At 42.9% G+C, this 19852-nt stretch overlaps 1 protein-coding gene across 1 annotated transcript in view; it reads left to right on the top strand.

Annotated features, from left to right (window-relative positions):
* The first annotated feature begins 4898 nt into the window (after positions 1-4898).
* Positions 4899-19852, top strand: part of lrp5 (low density lipoprotein receptor-related protein 5) — a 52518-nt gene continuing 37564 nt past the window's right edge. Inside the window, exons 1-4 of the mRNA XM_041037667.1 lie at positions 4899-5169; positions 16577-16777; positions 16913-17129; positions 19564-19632. Coding sequence (XP_040893601.1) covers positions 5085-5169; positions 16577-16777; positions 16913-17129; positions 19564-19632 — 572 coding nt within the window. The 5' untranslated portion in view covers positions 4899-5084. The remainder of the gene's footprint in view (positions 5170-16576; positions 16778-16912; positions 17130-19563; positions 19633-19852) is intronic.

Genomic DNA, 19852 nt, shown 5'->3' with positions numbered 1-19852 from the left:
GAGTGGCCAAGCACTAGATACACTTGTTTGTTCCCTTTATCCATAGTCCTGTCATTTCCATAATCCAACCAAGCTGCTGACAAAAATTCAAGAGGCCAAAAACACAAGATTGAAAGGTTTGTAGTTCCACTGGGGAACAGAGGCTGCATCAAACATCACACCCACATGAAGACATTAGTGTTCAACAGAACGAACAGTATCCTGAGGATTTTGATGAATCTCTGGTTCTTCTTCAAGTGGTCCACCATGCTGCTCTGCAAATTATGCAGGTTCAGGTTGAACTTAAAGCTGCACTTATCAATATTTTAATAATGGATCAAGTAACCATGTGTAATGTCACGTTGCTCACAGTGATGAACCCACAGAGAATTATCACTGACTCTGCAGCTGATGATAATTCTGGTTCAGCTTTATGGAGCCATTCAGCCTGTTTCAGCTTATCACATCCCATCAGCCTCACGTCCACCAGGAGCAGGCAGCTGCTTTCACTGGAAAACAGCTCTGACAAAGCCAGGGTACAATACCTACCCTGCACCAAACCATCAGACAGGCAAAGTTATCAAACAGGTGCTGAGCTAGCCAGAGAGCCAGACGTCTTTCTCAGGAGTTAGTGAGCACCAAACCAGAGCTAAAAGAAAATGTGAATATCACACTTCTGTTCATTAAAACACAAACACAACTCTAAATGAATGCTAATGCTAATGCTGCCGTATGTTTATCATACTAATTTCATGTGGTGATGAACATGTCAATGTTGTGTTTTCACTTTGTTCCACTTCCCTCAAATGTCTAAAAACAAATCAATGAATGCAGCTTCAAGACTGCAACTATTCCTGAAAACGTAACCTAATATTGAGTTTACTGAAAAATCTGCTCAGTTGAAACAAATTTTTTTCTTTGTTTGTGCACTTCGACTTATTTTAAGCTGCAAAGATTCTGATCGAAGCGTGAAGAACTGGATCCTCAGCTCACCCAATGCAAGACTGAGATGAGTCAGGCTGCAAATTCCACACATCAGCACATATGTTTTTACAGTATTTACAGGAGGCTCTGAACTGTTGGATGCATCAATCCACTGAACTGTTCGGGCTCCACCAGTGCTGCAGCAGACACACACTCCTACACATACACACATATACAGAAACATGTTGTGACCAAAAAAGAGGTGTGATGCTGATCATGAGATTGAAGTCGAAACACCTTAATCAGAGTCTGACTGCGTGACGGACATGGAGTTCTGCAGTGAGCCGAGTATGAGTCTGACTCCACATGTGAAACGGTTTTGCTGTGAAAAGCTCTCTCCTTACTGAGGCCTCAGACAGCTGGGAGCCTCACCTGTTCCTTGTTACCCACAGAGAAAGAGAAAGGTATTTGTTACACTCAGCTATATTACTCCTAAGCCTCGGCCTTTATAGAGAGAAGAACACAGACCAATGCAGAGATCGGTTTGATATTTGTAAGGAGCAGCGTGTGGATCAAAGCGAGGCCGGCGGCTGTGGGTTGCAGGTGACTGGGGAAAGAAAATATGTTTCATTACAGCATTCCAGGGCCAGACTGGGAGCATAGAAAGAGAATGAACAGAAGGGACAGAGCACCATCTCTGAGGATTCATGGTAAATAACAGAAGTTCAGATACACAGCTTTAATAACAGCACACAGAGGGACAGCTACACACACACACACACACACACACACACACAAAGAGACAAATCTAAAAACATCAGTGTGTGTGTGTGCAGTTTACAGAATATATAACATGAAAAACTGAAAACATTAGTAAAGCAAAGTCTGAAAGTACATCAGGAATCGTCTGATGCTCAGAATGAACTGCCCTCTTCCTTTATCTAAATAGTAAAGTCAGGACTTTGCACTGTGCTTTTAAAGAATCTGAATACTTCTAACAATGTAAAGTGCTGCTATAAGAAGTGCCGCCACAGCTGCTTTCAACCGCTGAGCCCGACAACACTGATACCTGCTCTGTGCTGCACATTCTGCGGCGTGGAATAGCTGCCTGCCTTTCTCACATGTACGCAGAGAGGCAGAAGAGGAGAACATGTGCTTCGAGTTTACAGAGCCTTTAGAGTGGAGGCCAGTTGGAGCAGAGAAGCAAGGCATCCAGAGAGGAGGAAAGAAATGCCAGGCCTGGCTTGGCTTTAGGTGTGTGTGAAGGCAGAGATCTGGGGCGTTTTATCTTTGTTTCCATCAGTGTGTGCAAGCAGCAGGGTATGTCCAGCTTTTATTTTGAAGACATTAAGTCCTTCCAACTGGGTTCTTTTAAGCCCTGTCTCACTGCTTTAGAGCAAAATACTGAGCAAAAATAATTTATCCTCATCATTCGGGATGTTGTGCTGTTGTAACTCTGGATTCTTGGAAGATGTGATGGAAGATGCATTGTTCTGTTCTGCAGGGAAGAACGCTGCAGCCAAGATGTGCAGCCAAGCAGTCGTGATGTTTTGGGGGGGTCGATGTGAACAGATGACAAGCTGATGCATTCCCCGTTCATTAGGCTACAAGGATAAATTTCAAACTTCTCACTTCACAGACAGGGACTCACACAGAGTTTGTATATAATGACCAAATGTGTGTGGAGATCCAAACAATGTCGCCATCCGTGAAACAGCTTCCGCTCTTCTGGGTTCTTTACCCCTCAACCACAGAGGTGCTTCAGCACAGACAGGAAACTGATGACGATCTGCTCAGCTAACTCTCAGAAAGAATATGAATGAGCGGCTGAAATGAAGTGCTGAACTGTTCCTTTAACTGGGACAACTGGGGGCAAGTCAGAACCACGGAACAGCCCCAGAGAACCTTTACTCCAAGACATTATGCTGTTACGCTGCTAATTTGGAACGGCACATACATTTTGATAGGAACTCAGTTTATGATTTATATCAACACAGTGAGGAAACATTTTTAATGAACACACCTGCCAAGTTGCACCATGTTCATACAGAACTTATTTCCAAAATATTCATTCTGACAACATGTTTCATTTGTGTTTCCAACAAGATCTTGCAAAACAGTGTCCACTTTTATCAGCTGCAGCGTGATACTGTTGTGTTTAGGGTCTCACACACTTTGTTAAGGTTCTGAAAAGATCATGATCTTTTTTAAAAATTCAACACTAATCATTGTATTTTATTATTATGAATATTTAACCTGAACCAGACGGCTTTGGCAAAACAATTTACCAGCATGTAACTACTAGTAGACAGGGTTTTCATATGTGTTGTTGTTTGCACACCGTGTGGCACATTGAACTGTTTTAATGGCAGATTTATCTTGTCATATATAAGGAAGGCAAACTGTAAACAATCTAATAAAGCTGATTTTGGATTTTCATTAGCCTCATACAAAAAGAAAAGTGCCCGCATATTTGTAACACCATGAGCCCGTTGCTGTGTGATGCCATTCAACACATACAAAACAAGACAACCTTCCAATATCTACAAGTGGTTCAAATAAACACAAGCTGGATAATCAAAGCCTTGATCTCTGCTCTGGCATGATCTAACAGACTGATATTACACTGTTTGGCAGTGTGTGTTCTAACATCTGAAATCTCTAAAATAAAATGTGTCCAAAAAAAGTGAAATACCACACATCATGTGTGGGGGGAGGCGGTTGTTTCCACTGAGTAGTAAAGTACTAACAATTGTTTTGGCAGTGGCTGTGCCAGCTGAAGCTGCGATGTGGCGATGGGCTATGAGAACGTCTGGATCCGTGTCATTTAGACATCTCGCCGTCTGTTGATAGTCGTGGTCAAATTGTGTCAAACTTGTCGTTTCAGAGAAGATTATTTATTCTTCGTTTAATTTATTTTATGTAAAATCTTATTCTTAGATCACTGACTGAATCTTTGTTAGAGTTCACCACCTTCATCCCAGCTTCTGTGCACGGGTCAAACATATATGAGCATGTGCTGAGTTCACCTTTAAACAGAAATATCTTGTTCATCTGGGTTCATTGTGTGTGAAGACAAGCTGACACGTTGGCTTATTTTTGTAATTTTTCATTTTTAGCTTCTTAGTTGTGTTTTTGAGAGCAATAAAGCATTCTGCTCCTTACCAATGACAAATCTGGAAAATGTAGAGAAAGTAATTGCATAAAATTCAAAATACTCAGAATCCACTGAGGATTAAGAATTTTTAATTCCCTGAATCTTTTTTTTTTAATTTGAGTTGCAATTTTCTATGTTTTCACTGTCAGAACTACTCAGCTTGTATAATAAATTTCTGTTTTCTGTCAGTGAAAGAAGAAATTGTTTTAAAAAGAGTTGGTGCATTAATAATAATTAATTAACAATAATTCCCCACAGGATTCTTAACTCTTGATTAACCAACATTATTTTGGGAGGAACGAGGACCAGTTTCTTCATGGTGGGCTGTTTGTCAGACTGATATAAAATGCAGTTTTTCAGGATTTATTTATTTATGTGGCTGAATAACCCCTGACTGCGCTCTCCTCACTCGCTCCTGAAACCAAACCAATGCGCATAACACAAACAATCCACAACTAAAGCGAGTTAACCGGTGATTTCCTTTGTTTGACGCTTAATCGTGTGAAGGTTCGTTTTATTAGGAATCAGCCTGTGTCCTGAAATCCAGTTTTACATGAATGAAACGGACAAAGTCTGTTTTTAAAGCAGCACAGCGACGTTTCCTCTGAAGCGCAGGCTGCGCGTGCACGTACACGAAACGCGTAGGTGAAGACGCGTTAACGCAAATGTCAGATTTGTGAAATTGACAAAAAGAAAAAAAAAAAAGAAAAAAAAAGAAAAAATCTTGCTGCCTCGTGCTGGATGACGTCACACACGTCCGCCTGCCCTTTCTCTCCGTGCGCGAGCTCGACAGTCCAAAGTATAAAGTAGCGCGAGCGCCTTAACTGGGAAAAAAAAGTATAGTCAATAGCGAAGGACACACGGAGAGGCACACACACACACACACACACACACACACACGCATGCAGCCACGGCTCGAGCTGTACAGCGGAACACGGGCCCGTGTGTGTCCATGAATCCACGCAGAAGCGAACCTCTTCACAACTTAATTAAGGAGTAAACAGCCGAAAATGGAGCGGGAGTTATGGATTTAAAGCTGAGAGGAGTTGCAATGGGCGGTCTGCTGGCGGTGTTGCTGCTGAGGAGTTGCCTGCTGTCGGCGGTTTACGGTACGTTGACTTTTTGTTCACAACATGGATCCTTAGGGAACAACGACCGTGGAGCCACCGGGATGAAAAACATATAAGAACACAGTAGTTAACGCGCCGTTCTCCGGTTGTGTGTGGGTGCTTCCCTGCCCTCTAATGCCCCCCCCCCACCCCTCCACACTGAAACGATCTGCATCGCTAGCTGTGAATCCGTGTCTGAAAAGTTGGAGTTTTTATGTCCCAAGGGTACAACAACACAGCAGCTGCAACCAAAGTGTAGAAACTTTGCAGTGGCGTGTGCGCGACACAGCGCCGGATAAACCCGGCCTAGCTAAGCTGCCCCGGATGCTTCGTACAGTGCTTCGTGTAGTTTACAGAGTTTTATTTGTTGGAGCAGAAATGAAGTTTGAAGTCAGCCCTGCTCCTTTTCTTTTTTTTTTTTTTTTTCTCGGGCCTCGGCAGCTCCAGCCATTCCTGCCTCGGTGTCGGATGTCAGGCTGTCTCTCTGCTTCAGTGTGAAAGGAAAAAAAAAAAGAAAAGAGACCGGAATGTTTATTTGGGAAAGAAAACGCTGATGGACACGTTAGAGGCTTTGTGCCTCCGGATCAATGTCTTTATGAGTCTTACTTTCTCCACTGCCTGATGATTTGCGGTCTTATTTAATCGCCTGAAACTGCCCAGTTTGGAGGCGGAGCTTAGCTTTCTCTCATGCGAGGCATTCTGTCTGTCAGCTCTGAGGACCAGCTCCCAGTTGTTTAGCTCGCATCTTAAAACTATAGCTTCATGTTTAATGTTCAGGTTACCCATGTTAGACCCCCCCTGCCCTGTTTGTGCCAGTCCCCTGCGGGCTCACAGAGTTCCTGTAAAAGATGCAGGTATTAACCTCAAATCCAGATCTACTGATGAGAGCCTGTACTTTACCATTTAAAAGATATCTCTTATAATTGACAGCATCAGTTGGAAACTAAATATGATAATGACACACGTAGAAAATAGATGGGTTGGTTATAGTGAGTTAACCACCGCAGACTGAGTGAAGCTTCTTGCTCTCACTTTTTATTCCAGCGTGAAATATCAGTGTGACCAACCCGCTCTGCCCCGGTCCACTTAGATATATGGTTATCTGGAGAATTTTTCTGAGTCTGCTTCCTTATTATGTCTGGACTGAACCAGTTAAACGTGACTGGTTAGTTAAAAAAAAGTCAGGACTCAGATTAGACTAAAGTGTCATTGTGAACTGGTTAAATTATGATGGAGTGATTTACTGGTGCCAGAGCAGTGAAGACTGGAGGACACGATTTAAGTGAAAGATAACGTGAAATGTAGACTTTGACCTTGTTAATGATGGTATGGAGTTTCCCCTTTGATGTAAACACACACATCATTTCCCGTCATACGTGTGTTAAACCAGGATGTGTCGTAAACCAGCAATGAGTATGGAAAACCATGTCGTACTGTGGTCGGCTTCTTTCATCAGATGTTTCTTCTCATTTTGTTTTATAATTTCAGCACTGGCACCACACTTATTTAAATTGGTGTGTGAACTAGGTAAAAATATATTTGATATGGATTTCAGTGCAGTTAATCTGAAACAGTGAGCCCACACAGTCCTTTTATCTGCTTCCCAAAGTCCCATTAGCTTCAAATATGAATGTATCGCGCTGTATGTTTTTTCAGAACGACCACAGCCGCTTGGATTTTTCCTGACTTCTGTTTGAGACCAAAGAAATATTTGATCTGACCGGTTGTGGTCAAGATGTGTGACGGACTCGCAAAATAAATGCACTTGTTACGGTTCTGTAGGTGTCAGATGTGACTTCTCAGTACAGCGCAGTAACACAGCTGACACACACACACACAGTGAAATCTGTGACCGCAGCCGTGGACTTAGAACTGTGTCATAACCGATAAATAACGTGTAATATGTAAACTGTGACAGCAAATCTTTGCTCAGAGGAACATTTACTTAACTTTTAGTTACTTTAGTTACTTGACAGTTCCAGTCAAGCCATGTCACTAATCATTCTGATTTTATAAAGGTCAAATGTCAAGGGTCAATACAAAAGCTGATTTACAAACATATCATAACCAGTATAGGCAACTATTTATAACAGCAGTAGTGAACTCTTTACAACATCTTCCGTCTCCTCAGAACACAATATAATATATATGTAATAATATAAAGTACTTAGTGACAGTGAAGTACACCGATGAGTTCTGAATTAAACAGTGCAGAACACCGGCCTTCTGCAGGGGCGAAGAAGTGACTGGTTCTTGTTGGCTCTGACAGAAGGAGAGTGATTTCCTAAGTTTGGCACTGAGGTGACTGCATGTACGCACACTTCACACCCACTGGCCAAAAACACCAAAGCGGTGTCAGTACACTGCCAGGCACACATCGCAGCTGTGTGTGTGTGTGTGTGTGTGCGCGCCCTGACAGACCGTTGTATCACTCCGTCTGTAGCAGCGCCTTTTCATAAATTATACTCTACTGTTATGTGAACACAACCGTAACTTAATCTAATCTGGAAAATGCAATTTTTATGTGAAAACAACACGCTGCCTTTTAAAGGTTGTTTCGTCCACAGTGAATTACCTACACAGAAGAAGAAAAAGCCAAATCTCTTCTTCTTCGCCCTTTTTTTGAGGTGGCAAACAACCAACCTACATCACAGCCAACATCTGGTAAGATGTGCTGTAGATAGCTTGGTCGGCCAGACCAATATTTTATGATCGCGACATCATCTGACAAAATCAGAAAAAAATATGGGTAATGACAACAGCAACCGCTGTATCATCAAATCCAGGTCAATGGCAACAGCTCTGTGTTTCTTTTTAGCTGTATTCACATTTAAAATAAATGATTGACCAGGAGAAAGTTTGATGTGACAAAGTTTTTCTTATCTTACCTGCCCAGCCGAGTGCTGCTTTAGTCTGGACAGAGGGATGAAATGAAGAGAACAAGATGTGTTTACCAATTTAACTGGCTAAATGTGGACGTACTCTCTGTAGGCTCACTGAAGGACTCATGGGACATTTCAGACAGCAGTGGGGTTAGGGTTAGGAGTTTGATAGAAGCTGGGTAGATGAGATTTGCATCTCTGTTGTGCCGTTTTGAAAATTGGATGTTAATAAAGGACACAACAGTTACCTTGTGAGCATGAACGAAACCACAGCTGCCATGAAAACTAACAAGGCTGCACTCGTCTGGTTCTTATGTCGTCATAATTTAGTTTAGTTCATATCCAGAAAATTCACAAACTCCCTTCTAAAGTAATTCTTCCAAACTTTTTTAGCTGTAATGTCTGCTCTCTGAACCCTGTCATGGCATCTGTAGCTTCATACTTGGTGAGTGCCAACAGAAATGTGCGTGAAGCTTTGAAAAGGATCAGAAAGTTAACGCTGAATGTTCACTGACTCTCTGATAAGATATTACACATTGGGAAACTCAGTGGAGGTTGTTTGCTCAGTTGTCATGGAGATGGTCCTGTCATTCTTGACCTCTAAGGTCAAGAATAAACTTCCACGGTCACGATGTGGTAACTTTACTACTATTCTTTCGTAGGACTTTGAACAACCAACAGCGAAACACACAAAGATGAGCGCCCAACCCAAACCAAACCAATCCAAACCAAACCAAACCAAACCAAACCAAACCAAACCAGGAGGGCTCATTTTCCAGCACTTTCCAGGCAGATTCTAAATCCATGACCAGCTCTAAGCAGGAGTGTAACCAACCAGTTTCGGTGGGCAGGGATTCAAGGCAGGATGGTCAAGTGTTTGTCACCGCTGCTGTGTTTTTAACTGTGTGATTCATTGTCATTCATTGAATGATGGGCAAAGAGAACTTTATCTTGCAGAACACGTTTGGTGAGAGTATTAAAAGCTGCAGCTGGCATTGGTTTATCTCTCTGTTGTTACAAACAAATCCTCTGAAGAGACCAAAACCTACGAAGCTTATTCTGAAGCAGCTCCATGAATTTATTCGCAGCCCTTCTTTATGCTCGGCTTTGCTAGCTTGGCAGGCTGAGAAAGTTAAAGCAGCTGATGGTGGATGGAAGGCTTAACGGTGTTGTAAGTGTTGAAGTGTGTTGAACGCACTCATCAGGGGTCCTGCTTTGACTGCAGGTCTGCTCGGGGCTTAGTGCTGCTTTCACAGAGTCTGTGGCTTCATTTGAAATAGTGAGAATCACACCAAGATGTGTGACCTGCTACCATTTGAACAATATAACTGCCTTATGCTGTCTTTTTGTCAGATGTTGAGCTACAGTAGTTTGACTTCATCAGACTGACGTATCATGTGTATGTGGAGAGGAGGTAACTGGGGCTTTCTTAGGTTAAAGGGCCTCATATCCAAAATCTCAGTTCCACATTCCACATAAATGCATCTGCAGCAGGAAAACACCGATTGGTGAAGCAGAGAACGTCCAGTGTCACTGGGGCTGGGACGACGTCAACACAACCAGAACAGGAAGGCTGACAGTTTATTGCTGACGGTGCGGCTGATGTTGTTTTCACCTTGTGTGTCATTGTGGCAAAATGTGGTCTTGCAGACACCTACTGTATGGATGGATGTATTCATGTAATAACAGAGTAATAACTACTGAGTACTCATGGGTCAGAGCGTCAGCATGTTGGGCAGGTGCTGTGGTTGGTGTGATCCCATCGCAAGATGGTTTCTAGTTATTTCTGCATTTATTTTCTGATCCTGAAAGCTGGATTCCATTTACTTCTGCCCAGCCACTTATTCTTACAATTAGTAACCGACAGAGCTGTAATTATTTTCTTTGTGTTTTCATCTGCTGGGTATTTTATAATATAATAGCTTGGTTTGTTAAATGTCAGAAAATCTTCTTTGGATAACAACCTGAACATGACGTTACCTGGTAGAAGGAAGGTGGTTGACGGTGCCTCTGTCTGGTCCTGCCTCAGTCAGCTCATTGCTTCTGTCTTGTCGGGTTGGATATGATTTAACAACATTAGTATGAAAAAGATTCCTGAGTTTCAGTAACAATACCATAACAATACTTTTTTAATGCCTCATTTTGAGGAATAAAAAGCATTTTTTTCTGAATTCAGTTGGAAGTTACTGTCACCAGTTAAATGCAGTTAAAGCGTATAAGTTTTCATCAGTACTAAAGAAAGTCTTAAGTTTTGATTCCCAGCTCTTTTTTTAGGGTGGGGGTTTGGACATTTGGGTGGGCCACCCAGAAAAAAAAAAGAAAACCTCTTTTCCCTGGGAACCCTGGGTATTTCTTCTTTCCACTTCTAAGACCAACCAATCGGTGATTTCCACACTATTCTCCATTAGCCTGCACTATATGGGCCATTGCATCCTGGCGTCACACACTGAGTCTGTTCTTTTGTTTGGAGGGAGGCACACTTGACACTCAATGAAACAGGGCAAGACCTAACATAGGCCGACTGAGAACAGAGCAGCTACTAATACTTTATTATTAGACACCAGGCTACTTTTTAGTGTTTTCGTGCATTTATTAGGAAATGCAGTATTTATTTCAACGACACAATCTATAAATATATAAGTTCTTTAATGTAGATTTTTAGTTTTCTACCTGATTTCTGCAACTTGTATTTGCAGTGCGCAGCAACTCATAGAACGTTGTCTTTACAAAAAAATCTAAAATTGGCAAAATTTTGATTGAAGTTTGGAGCTGTCTTATTTGTCATTACTAATAAAGTATTGTGGTTTGATACCCAGCTGTACGCACGGCCAGAGGGAAAGAGTTAGGGGCTAGGAGGGAAATGTGAGGGGCTGAAGGTAAGGAGAAGAGATTTGGTGACAGTGCTGAGGAGGAATGTAAGGAGGAGATTGATATCTTTTCCTGTTTGTGTTGCTCTGGTGTGAAACACGAGGAGGTTCTGTGCTGTTTGGATTTTACACAAATCAGATGGAGGGAGGGAGGCAGGAAAAGGGGAGGACAGAGAGGAGAATGACTGGAATGAAAGAAAAACTGCAGAGAGAAGAGAGGAAGAGGGGAAAAGAGGAGTGAGGCAGAAGAGGGAAGGAGAGAAAAGACAAAGGAAAGGAGGAGAGAGGGAGGAATAGGAAAGACGGAGCAGAGGTGGAGAGAGAGAGGAAGTCTGTGGCAGTCTACCTTGATTTCTCTGGGGTCCCCTCACACACACACACACACACACACACACACACACTCACACTCACACACACTCACACACACACCCACACTCACACATTCACACACACACACACACACACACACACACACTGTTCTGTTAAGATTGGCGCTGATAAGATGTAAAGCAAGCGAGCCTGTTAGCTTTCTGCGAGTGGAACAAAACATGTGAACTGAGATTGTGTGTGTGTGTGTGTGTGTGTGTGTGTGTGTGTGTGTGTGTGTGTGTGTGTGTGTGCACAGAAAGGGGTGCAGCAGTGCATTGCCGACACTTCAGAAACTTTTGGGACCTTCCTTCTTTTCAAGCTACCATCTCAGTATGACCCCCCCCCCCCCCCCCCCCCCCCCCCCCCTAATCCCATTGACAAACTCAAATGAAGTTTTTTGGTCAGTTCTTTTGTGCTGTGTTGCACCCTTTATACACACACACACACACACACACACACACACACACACACACACACCCCAGGTGCAGCCGTGCCATTTGTCTTCAGACCCACTTTACAAATGAAATCTTATAAGTTAAATAAAAATGTGTAAAACATTTGCTGTGTTTCAGTAGAGCTGTTGGTTTATCTGAAAAATGTGTGCATAGTTTATATTTAGAACATTTAACTTGGGCCAAGCTGTAATTTGTGTTTCGGTTGTTGGATGGAATAATAAATAATTATAATAACTGTTAATGGGGCCGAGCTTACGAGCTCACAGCCTTTCCAGAGGAAGCCTGATTTGAAGTCTTTCTTTCAGCAGAGAAAGATGTCCCCTCTCTCCTCTGAACAGTTCGACTGGTCGGTCAGACACAGGTGTAATAACATTGATAATGGCTCCATTCCATTCAGGTGCTCCAGAGCCAGGACCACGGTACTGTGTATGCTGGCTCACCAGTACTGTGGTTTTTCATCAAGCAGACACACACACACACGACGTGGGTCTGCTGAATGTATATTTAATCCGTGTCGGAGCCACGTGAGAGACTGTCGGCTCAGGTTAATATCTGCTTGCATTCACACAATCCTGGTCTGCAGCTGCGTTTCCACACACGTCGCTCATAAACTGTCATGTCACGTACTTATATTGTGAAGTTACAGCTGATGGTATCGTTATAAGTCTATCACCACAGTTAGTTTTGTGTTGGTTGGACAGACCACTGGACGACGTCACCTTGGGGTTTAGCAAATTAAGATTTGTAGCATTTTCACTGTCTTGTGACATTTTATGAACCAGTGTTGAAACCAAGAAACAATCAGCGGGTTTATCAATCATAAAATGACATGAAAATAATTGGTAGTTGCAGCTCCATACATCAGGATCTCATCGTGTTGTCTTAGTGATGGTGCTGGAGCAGGATGGATTAATGTTGTGCCTGTGACCCAGGATAAAAGACCAGCGTATAAAATTATCAGCACATTTATGTTGTGAGGTGCATGTCTGGAAGGGTGTAAACAGGGTCCAGAATTAACCTTAGGTCTACCTGCCAATGGTTGGTGAGGTGAAAACCTCACTGTCGCTCCCTGAAATTAGGTCTCAGCTCTACCACAGTTCGACTGCAGGACTCGGGTCAGACTCTGGAATGCCTGAGGGTGTGAGCTGTACCAGTAGAGGCCTTGACCTCCAGTCTGTTTTCACCACCTTCATTACATTGAAGCCCCTCTCTCAGTCTGCTGTTGCAGCTGGTATTGTTTGAATCAAGTCCATCAAGTCCATTATATCCAGACAGGTGCTGCCGTGCATGCGACCAACATCTGCCCGTGTGAGGGTTTCAGGGGATTTGTTTTCCAGGTACAACTTTATTTTTACACTGATTTTTTTCAGGGTTGGAGAGAACTGGGGAAAAGTGGTCCACATGTCCGCATGGACAAAATCAGAAAGAAATGAAGTGCAGAAATCTAGATTAGTATTGTGCGTCGTATTATCCTATCCATGTCATCATACTGCGTTTATCAATTTACTGCCATAATTATTCATCTAACTATTCTAGAGCCAGCTGCAGGGGATATTTCTTAGCACATCTTGGTGTAATATACTAACCTTTGATAAACAGTGCTGTCCTCTGCCCCCCCCCCCACGGCAACACCTTTTTGCTCATCCAGTGTTGGAAGTGTTAGCTGACATTAGCTTAATAGAAGTGATTGAATGTTATTGTGCACATTATAAGCGTTAAATAAGACTGAACCACACAACTGGCTACGTAAGCAGCTAACAGCGATGTGTAGGTAGCCAGGTTAGCCAGGGGCATGAGCTGTGCAAACAGGTTGGCACCTGCTAACGTGTGGCCATCTGACGGCTCGTGGCGGTGAAGCTCTGCACGGTTGGCGTCATTGCAGCGGGTGATGTTGCAGGTGTTGAAGTCTTGACACAGCTAATGTGGGATTTTGAGCGTTTGTGGTCTTCAGTTGATTCTGTTTTCATACGATCTGTCCTGAATTGCAGAGTCTCTTAGCAGTTAGCACGTACAGGTTTAGCTTGACGCAGTGTTTTGGCGTGAAAAATGACTTTGTCACATCTCTTGCGTGGAGCTGTAGTGATGTGTTGTGTAGTGAAAAGTTTGTAGTGAGATGTGAGATAGGCTTATTTCAGCAGCCTGATAATGGTTTCTGACCTCATTTACTTGCTAGCATAAATTTTGTACTCACGTTTAGCGAGCGATGGGGGCTAATGTCGGACCCTGGGCCCCTTGCCCAGTTCCACTGCTGTGTCTGTCTGGTCCATCCTGCCTGTGGAGCCTGTTTGTGTTAACAAACCAGACCCTTTACATTCCCCAGGAAACATAAGGTTTTTAATAAAGCTGTGTGTCCCATGTGTGAGAGTAATGTTTTGATGCTTGTCCTCTCAGTCGCCAGGAAAACCCCAGCTGGCCTAGGGAGGTTAGCCAGCACTAATCTCACTGCAGTGTCTTTGTTAGGCCAGAGGTGACCTTAAGAGGCCCTCAGTGTGTGGTCTGCCCTTCTCTCTGTTGCTGTCCCTCTCATGATTTTCTGTCATTGATTTCGATCGGTCTCTGTTGATAGATGAACCTTTTGATCAGTGTTTTTATATCTGACTGAGCGGTCGTACTGCTCCTGTTGTTTTAGAGTAATTCAGCTTTGTGGGGGAGAACTTGCTTCTATGGTTTCTGTATATTAAGATAATTATACTTCTTGTGCAAAGAGAATATTATAAACAGCAAACATAAATCTGATTGATAATTGATTAATTTACATTATTTTCTCAATGACTGGTCAGTTAAATGTCAGAAAATCTGTGGGCCTATCTACTTGCTATAGAACTGTAAAACAGCCAGATTCACTAAGTCACCCTCAGAGCTCCAGACATGGTTTAAAGGGTCTGTGGGACAGTGCAGCACTGTAGTCTGATAAATGTGACGCACCTTGGGTTAAATGTCCAAAGACTTCTAAAAGCTCAGTGAAAGCCTCTCATCAGCTAACGACATCTGTACGATCAGCTATAAATGGATTGAGTGTTGCTGACACCGGTTTTATTTTTTACAGGCTGGCTCTTCTTTCACTTCAAACTTACACCCACAGAGTTTGGTTTTTTCTTCTCTGTCAGTTTGCACGAGTTCACAGTTTTCTCGCATGTGATTCACTCATTGACACAAGGACTATAAAATCCAGACACAATCCCAGTTTGTGTTTGAGTCTCATCTAATAGGTCTTATTATGTAATCACCAAATTATAAAATCTAACTATAAAACAAAAGAATACACATGCTGGGAACACATAAAAACTCTCCAAGCTCTCCAACTTGTGTTGGTGGTAGATGAAGAGCAAGAAACTTGGTTGTGGTCATTAAAGCATGCATGCGCAGACTGTAAATAGACTAGTTCAATGTTCAAATCCACGTTGGTGTCAGTCACAAAATCCTATTTGTTATTCAATTAACGATTAATTAATTAAGATAATTGTGACGTGAAGTCTCTTTTTTTGGGACAGAGTCTGCACTGACAGAGGCAGTGTATCTTAATGCTGTGGGATTACAGTAGGCATGGCTGTGCCAAACCACAGCGTAGCAGGTCTGCCACCCTGCCAGCCCCAAACCACAAGCTTCCCCAGAGGCACTGTGGCAGCTGCTGTGACAGCTACTGCCTCCCAACAGTGGGAGGACAACATCTCTTGAGTTACTGAGCCGCACTCACACACAGACACAGAGTCATGTATGGAATCTGGACCCTGACACACACACACCTCACAGGCGAACTCTCAAGGTTTACAGTGTTTATTTTCCATATTGATTGGTAAACATAAGCATTTCATGTATACAGTATGTCGCTTTGTGTTTTTTTATATGCTGGTGTATGAAGCATTCAAGGACAGAAAGACTAATACATAACAGACAATGCTTTTGGTCTGTTACAGCAGGGCCAGCCCTGTAAACACGAACCTCTGTCGCTGACTGACTGAGTGATGAAGTTACACCATTGGTCGACCGGCTGATGGTTGGAAGCTCCTCATTGGCTGTTGCTCTTTCAAAAGGAATTGGTCCAACAGTTTCTGTTCTGCCATCAGGAGGCGTTTACAGGCAGCGTTACCAGCTTAGCACCTTCGTCGCTAGACTTCCTGACTTTTAAGACCCAGTAGTGACTTTCTTCAAAAAAGCGGAGCAGAGAAGCAAACGGACAAAGAAACCAGGCAGGATGCAGATACGACGTGTTGATGTCTAATTACTGTATTACATCACCCAGCTTCATTTAGGAACTTTCTATTGAAAGTAGTTGTTTACAGTGGTTCCACGACAGTTTTCAACCATGTCCCCAATTTTGTACAGTGGCTTGTGCAGATTGTTGCCAGATGGCAGTAATGTACGAGGTTTTATATTTTTGACAGCACATGGTTGGGCTTCGCTCCAGTGAGCAGCAGTCCTGTGTGCTGCAAACAGGCTTTTAAAGAGATGCCCAAGTGATATTTTAGAATTACTTCCACAATAGCGGTGAACTCACAAGTGACAGATACAAAAATAATGGTCAAAATCGAGGCAGCAAAGGCTGAGATATCCTGACTTTCAATCCCGGGTATGGGTCAAGCTTCAAAACACTGAATTCTACATTTCCCATCATGCAGCTTATCTGTCATTAGACCCTCCCTGCCTGCATCTTTCAAACTCCACACCCCTGGTTGTGTGGCCATTGTCATTGGGCAAGGCAGGTGCTCATCTGGCTGCAAATGGGTTTGACCTTTCATACCGTCAGCAGGACTTTGGACATGTATTTGGTGTTTGTAAAAAAAAAAAAGCTTTGAATGCAAAGTTACTAATGTTCTACTAATCGTCTCCTTTCCAGGCTCACCTCTCCTCCTGTTTGCCAACCGGCGTGACGTACGATTGGTAGATGCAGAGGGTGTGCGGGGTGAGTCGGCCATTGTTGTTAGTGACCTGGAGGATGCGGCAGCGGTGGACTTCCTGTACGCTGAGGGCCTTATATTTTGGACAGATGTCAGCGAGGAGGCCATCAAACAGACCCACTGGAATCAGTCATCCAACTGTAAGACTGCACACTGTTTCCTGTGTGTTCACTGTGAAGAGTATAACTGTGGCTTTGGAAGATGCATGTGTCCTAATGTAGTTTAAAGAATGCTTCTCATCACCATTTCATAATGTGTATGTTTTGTGGTTTCAGCCCTTAAAGAAGCACTGGGAACCGGCCAGACCGTGGTAGTATCAGGGCTGGACAGTCCTGATGGGCTGGCCTGTGACTGGCTGGGTAGAAAGCTATACTGGACAGACTCGGAGACCAATCGGATTGAAGTGGCTAACCTAGACGGCACCTCCAGAAAGGTCCTGTTTTGGATGGACCTGGACCAGCCCAGGGCTGTCGCTCTTAACCCTGGTCAACGGTAACAGACAAGCACATACACACACACACTCACACACACACATCATAGCACTGCAGCTGTGTGCGAACAACGTGACTGTAAAAGCTGATAGTGAAACTCTGAGACAAACAAGTGACGTCACAAACTCTTCAAAAACAGAAAAGTGTGACTGGTGTTCCTGTTACTGTATCAACAATCCAGAGTCAGCACCTTTCACGTCATCGATTCAAGGCTGCGTGGCTAGATGCCACAAGAGCTGCGTTTCTTTGTAATGTGGTTGAACAGACCCTTTAAAGACGTCCGTTAGATTGTTCAGTAAGAACATGTCACTCTCTACATTGTGCTGGTTTGTAAGAGCCTTACAACACGCCCATCTTAAATAGGTCTTAATAAAATGTGCAGTATCGTATAATGACATACTTGAAGTGAAGGTCCAGGGTGCAGTGACAGTGGGACATGAAGGTGAAGAGTCGCACCATGAGAATGAAGTCAGTAGAAAAGTCGGTCAGCTCTGCAGAGTTAACTTTCTCTGTGGTTTAAGCATAACACTGACCTCCTTTCTCTCTTACTCACAGTTTGTTGGATCAGCAAAGCCTGAGCTCTACAGATGATAGATTTACTGTTAGTCCTGTTAGAATACAGTGCAGCAGCAAAGAGCCATTTAAATGCCTTAAATGGTATTTGATCTTTTTTTTGTTTTTAATGTGAAACTGCCTGTTGTTTCATAAATTGTTTTTTTTCCACCCAATGATAAAAAAGAGTTGTAGTGTGTTATAGTTATAGTGTTATAGAAGTCTCCCACCATGTCCTCCAGTGCCCTAAATCTGTTCCTTTAACTGCAGTTAAACATTTTCCCTGTATTGCTGAAGCATTATGGGTCTGTCATGCTGTAAACAGTTGTCCCTAAAGAGACTGAATACCATCTGAGCTCCAGGAACAAATATGCACAGCTAACATTTATATAGATTACAATAACCACAGGGTGTGTCTGTGTTTGGAGTTGTTGGCATATCTGTTGGTCATACTGTAACTGAACCTTGGTGGGTGCAGGGCGGGCGGGAGAAAAGAGGAAACAGTCCTGAAAATACACTGACAACGGAGGACAATGAGGTAGCTGGTGTAAGGGCCAGACAAGAAACCAGGCAAGTTGCCTGTAAAACATGTATTTACACCTAGTACTATTTTTTATGTTCATAGTGTTGTACAACACTCCTGTTGCTTCTGATAACATGTAATGTGCCAAGCCAGCAGTTTGTCTACACACACCTTTACAAAGTGCACAGGCCAAAGCACCAGCCCTCCGACAGGAGAAGTATTTTTTATACAGGTGTTCCACATGGGAAAGTTAGTTAGCATACAGTTAGTTTTTTCGACATTTAAAATAACATTATACTTTATTATGTTTGTTCTTCAGTATGAACCAATGGGCTTGGGGCTGAGAGCCACAGATAAGGTAGAGAAGACAGAAAATGTTGAGAGACACATTGGTCTCTTCAAAGACAATAAGACAAATAAAGAATAACAGACATCTCCTGCAAATTAACTTGGTTCAATGTCAAGTTTCATTCAGGCCGTTTCAGTTTATTCTTTCCTAAATGTGATTAAACTGCCTTAAGAATAAGTCCTGTTGAAGCAGTCACCTTTCAAGCAAGGTCAAGTCACACTGTGTGATCTGATGTGAGTTTCATTTCATCTCCCTTCTTATTCTCTCTCTCTCTCTCTCTCTCTCTCTCTCTCTCTCTCTCTCTCTCTCTCTCTCTCTCTCTCTCTCTCTCTCTCTCTCTCTCTCTCTCTCTCTCTCTCTCTCTCTCTCTCTCTCTCTCTCTCTCTCTCTCTCTTTGGCTTCCTGCTCTTTAATTGTCGTCTCTACATTACCGGCCAAAGGAATGTCATTCTGAAACTGTAGGTACACGCACATAACCGCGTGTCTGTAGCTGTATCTCTCATACACACACTGCCGCTGAATTTAATAAGGAACGTTCAAACCAATAACTATTGGTTGTGTTACAGGCTGATTTATTTTCTGCACTTTAGTTTATTGTGAACTGAACCAGAGCAGAGTTAGAGTGTTAGTAATGTTATTTTTACTGTAGATGTGATTTATTACTGTGCTAACTCACTGGTATATCGTTTTCTGTTTTTGTTTGTTTTGTCTTTTTGTTGATTTAAACAAGTACATACTCCTTAAATCAAGCCTGGAAATGGAGTGACTGACTTACCCTGTACAGATATGCGATGGCGTGTTTCAGAATCAGTGACCTCACACTTACCTCAAAACTGCAAATGGCCCAGTATTTGTTTACCAGTGTCTTTGTATTACTGACATACTTCCATCCATCCATCCATTTTCTCTACCGCTTCCCACACCGTCAGGTTGCAGCCTGGTTGCGGCCTGGTTTCCAGTCAGTGGCAGAGCTGACACTGACATATTTCCTCTCATATTTTTTTCATCCAGCTACATGTACTGGACCGACTGGGGAGAGGAGCCCAGGATAGAGCGCGCTGGCATGGATGGCAGCAACAGGTAGTGTGAACTGTATTCCCCAAAGCAAATCCACCTCCTGTATTAACACTAATGCCTTTATAGTAGTGTAGTAATCCCTGTATAGTAGCCTGTATAGCTGTACAGGCCCAGTAACACTTACAAGAGAATACCAAATGAAAGGCTTCACCTATAAGATTAAATTTAAATGCTAAGCAAACTGTGTTTTCTTTGGTCTCCTCATTTTGTGTGCCTCTGTCTC

Source organism: Toxotes jaculatrix, chromosome 5, assembly GCF_017976425.1.
Source record: "Toxotes jaculatrix isolate fToxJac2 chromosome 5, fToxJac2.pri, whole genome shotgun sequence".
Lineage (NCBI taxonomy): Eukaryota > Metazoa > Chordata > Actinopteri > Toxotidae > Toxotes > Toxotes jaculatrix.
The sequence above is the reverse complement of the archived record's forward strand: the minus strand, read 5'-3'. Positions and strand labels throughout refer to the sequence as shown.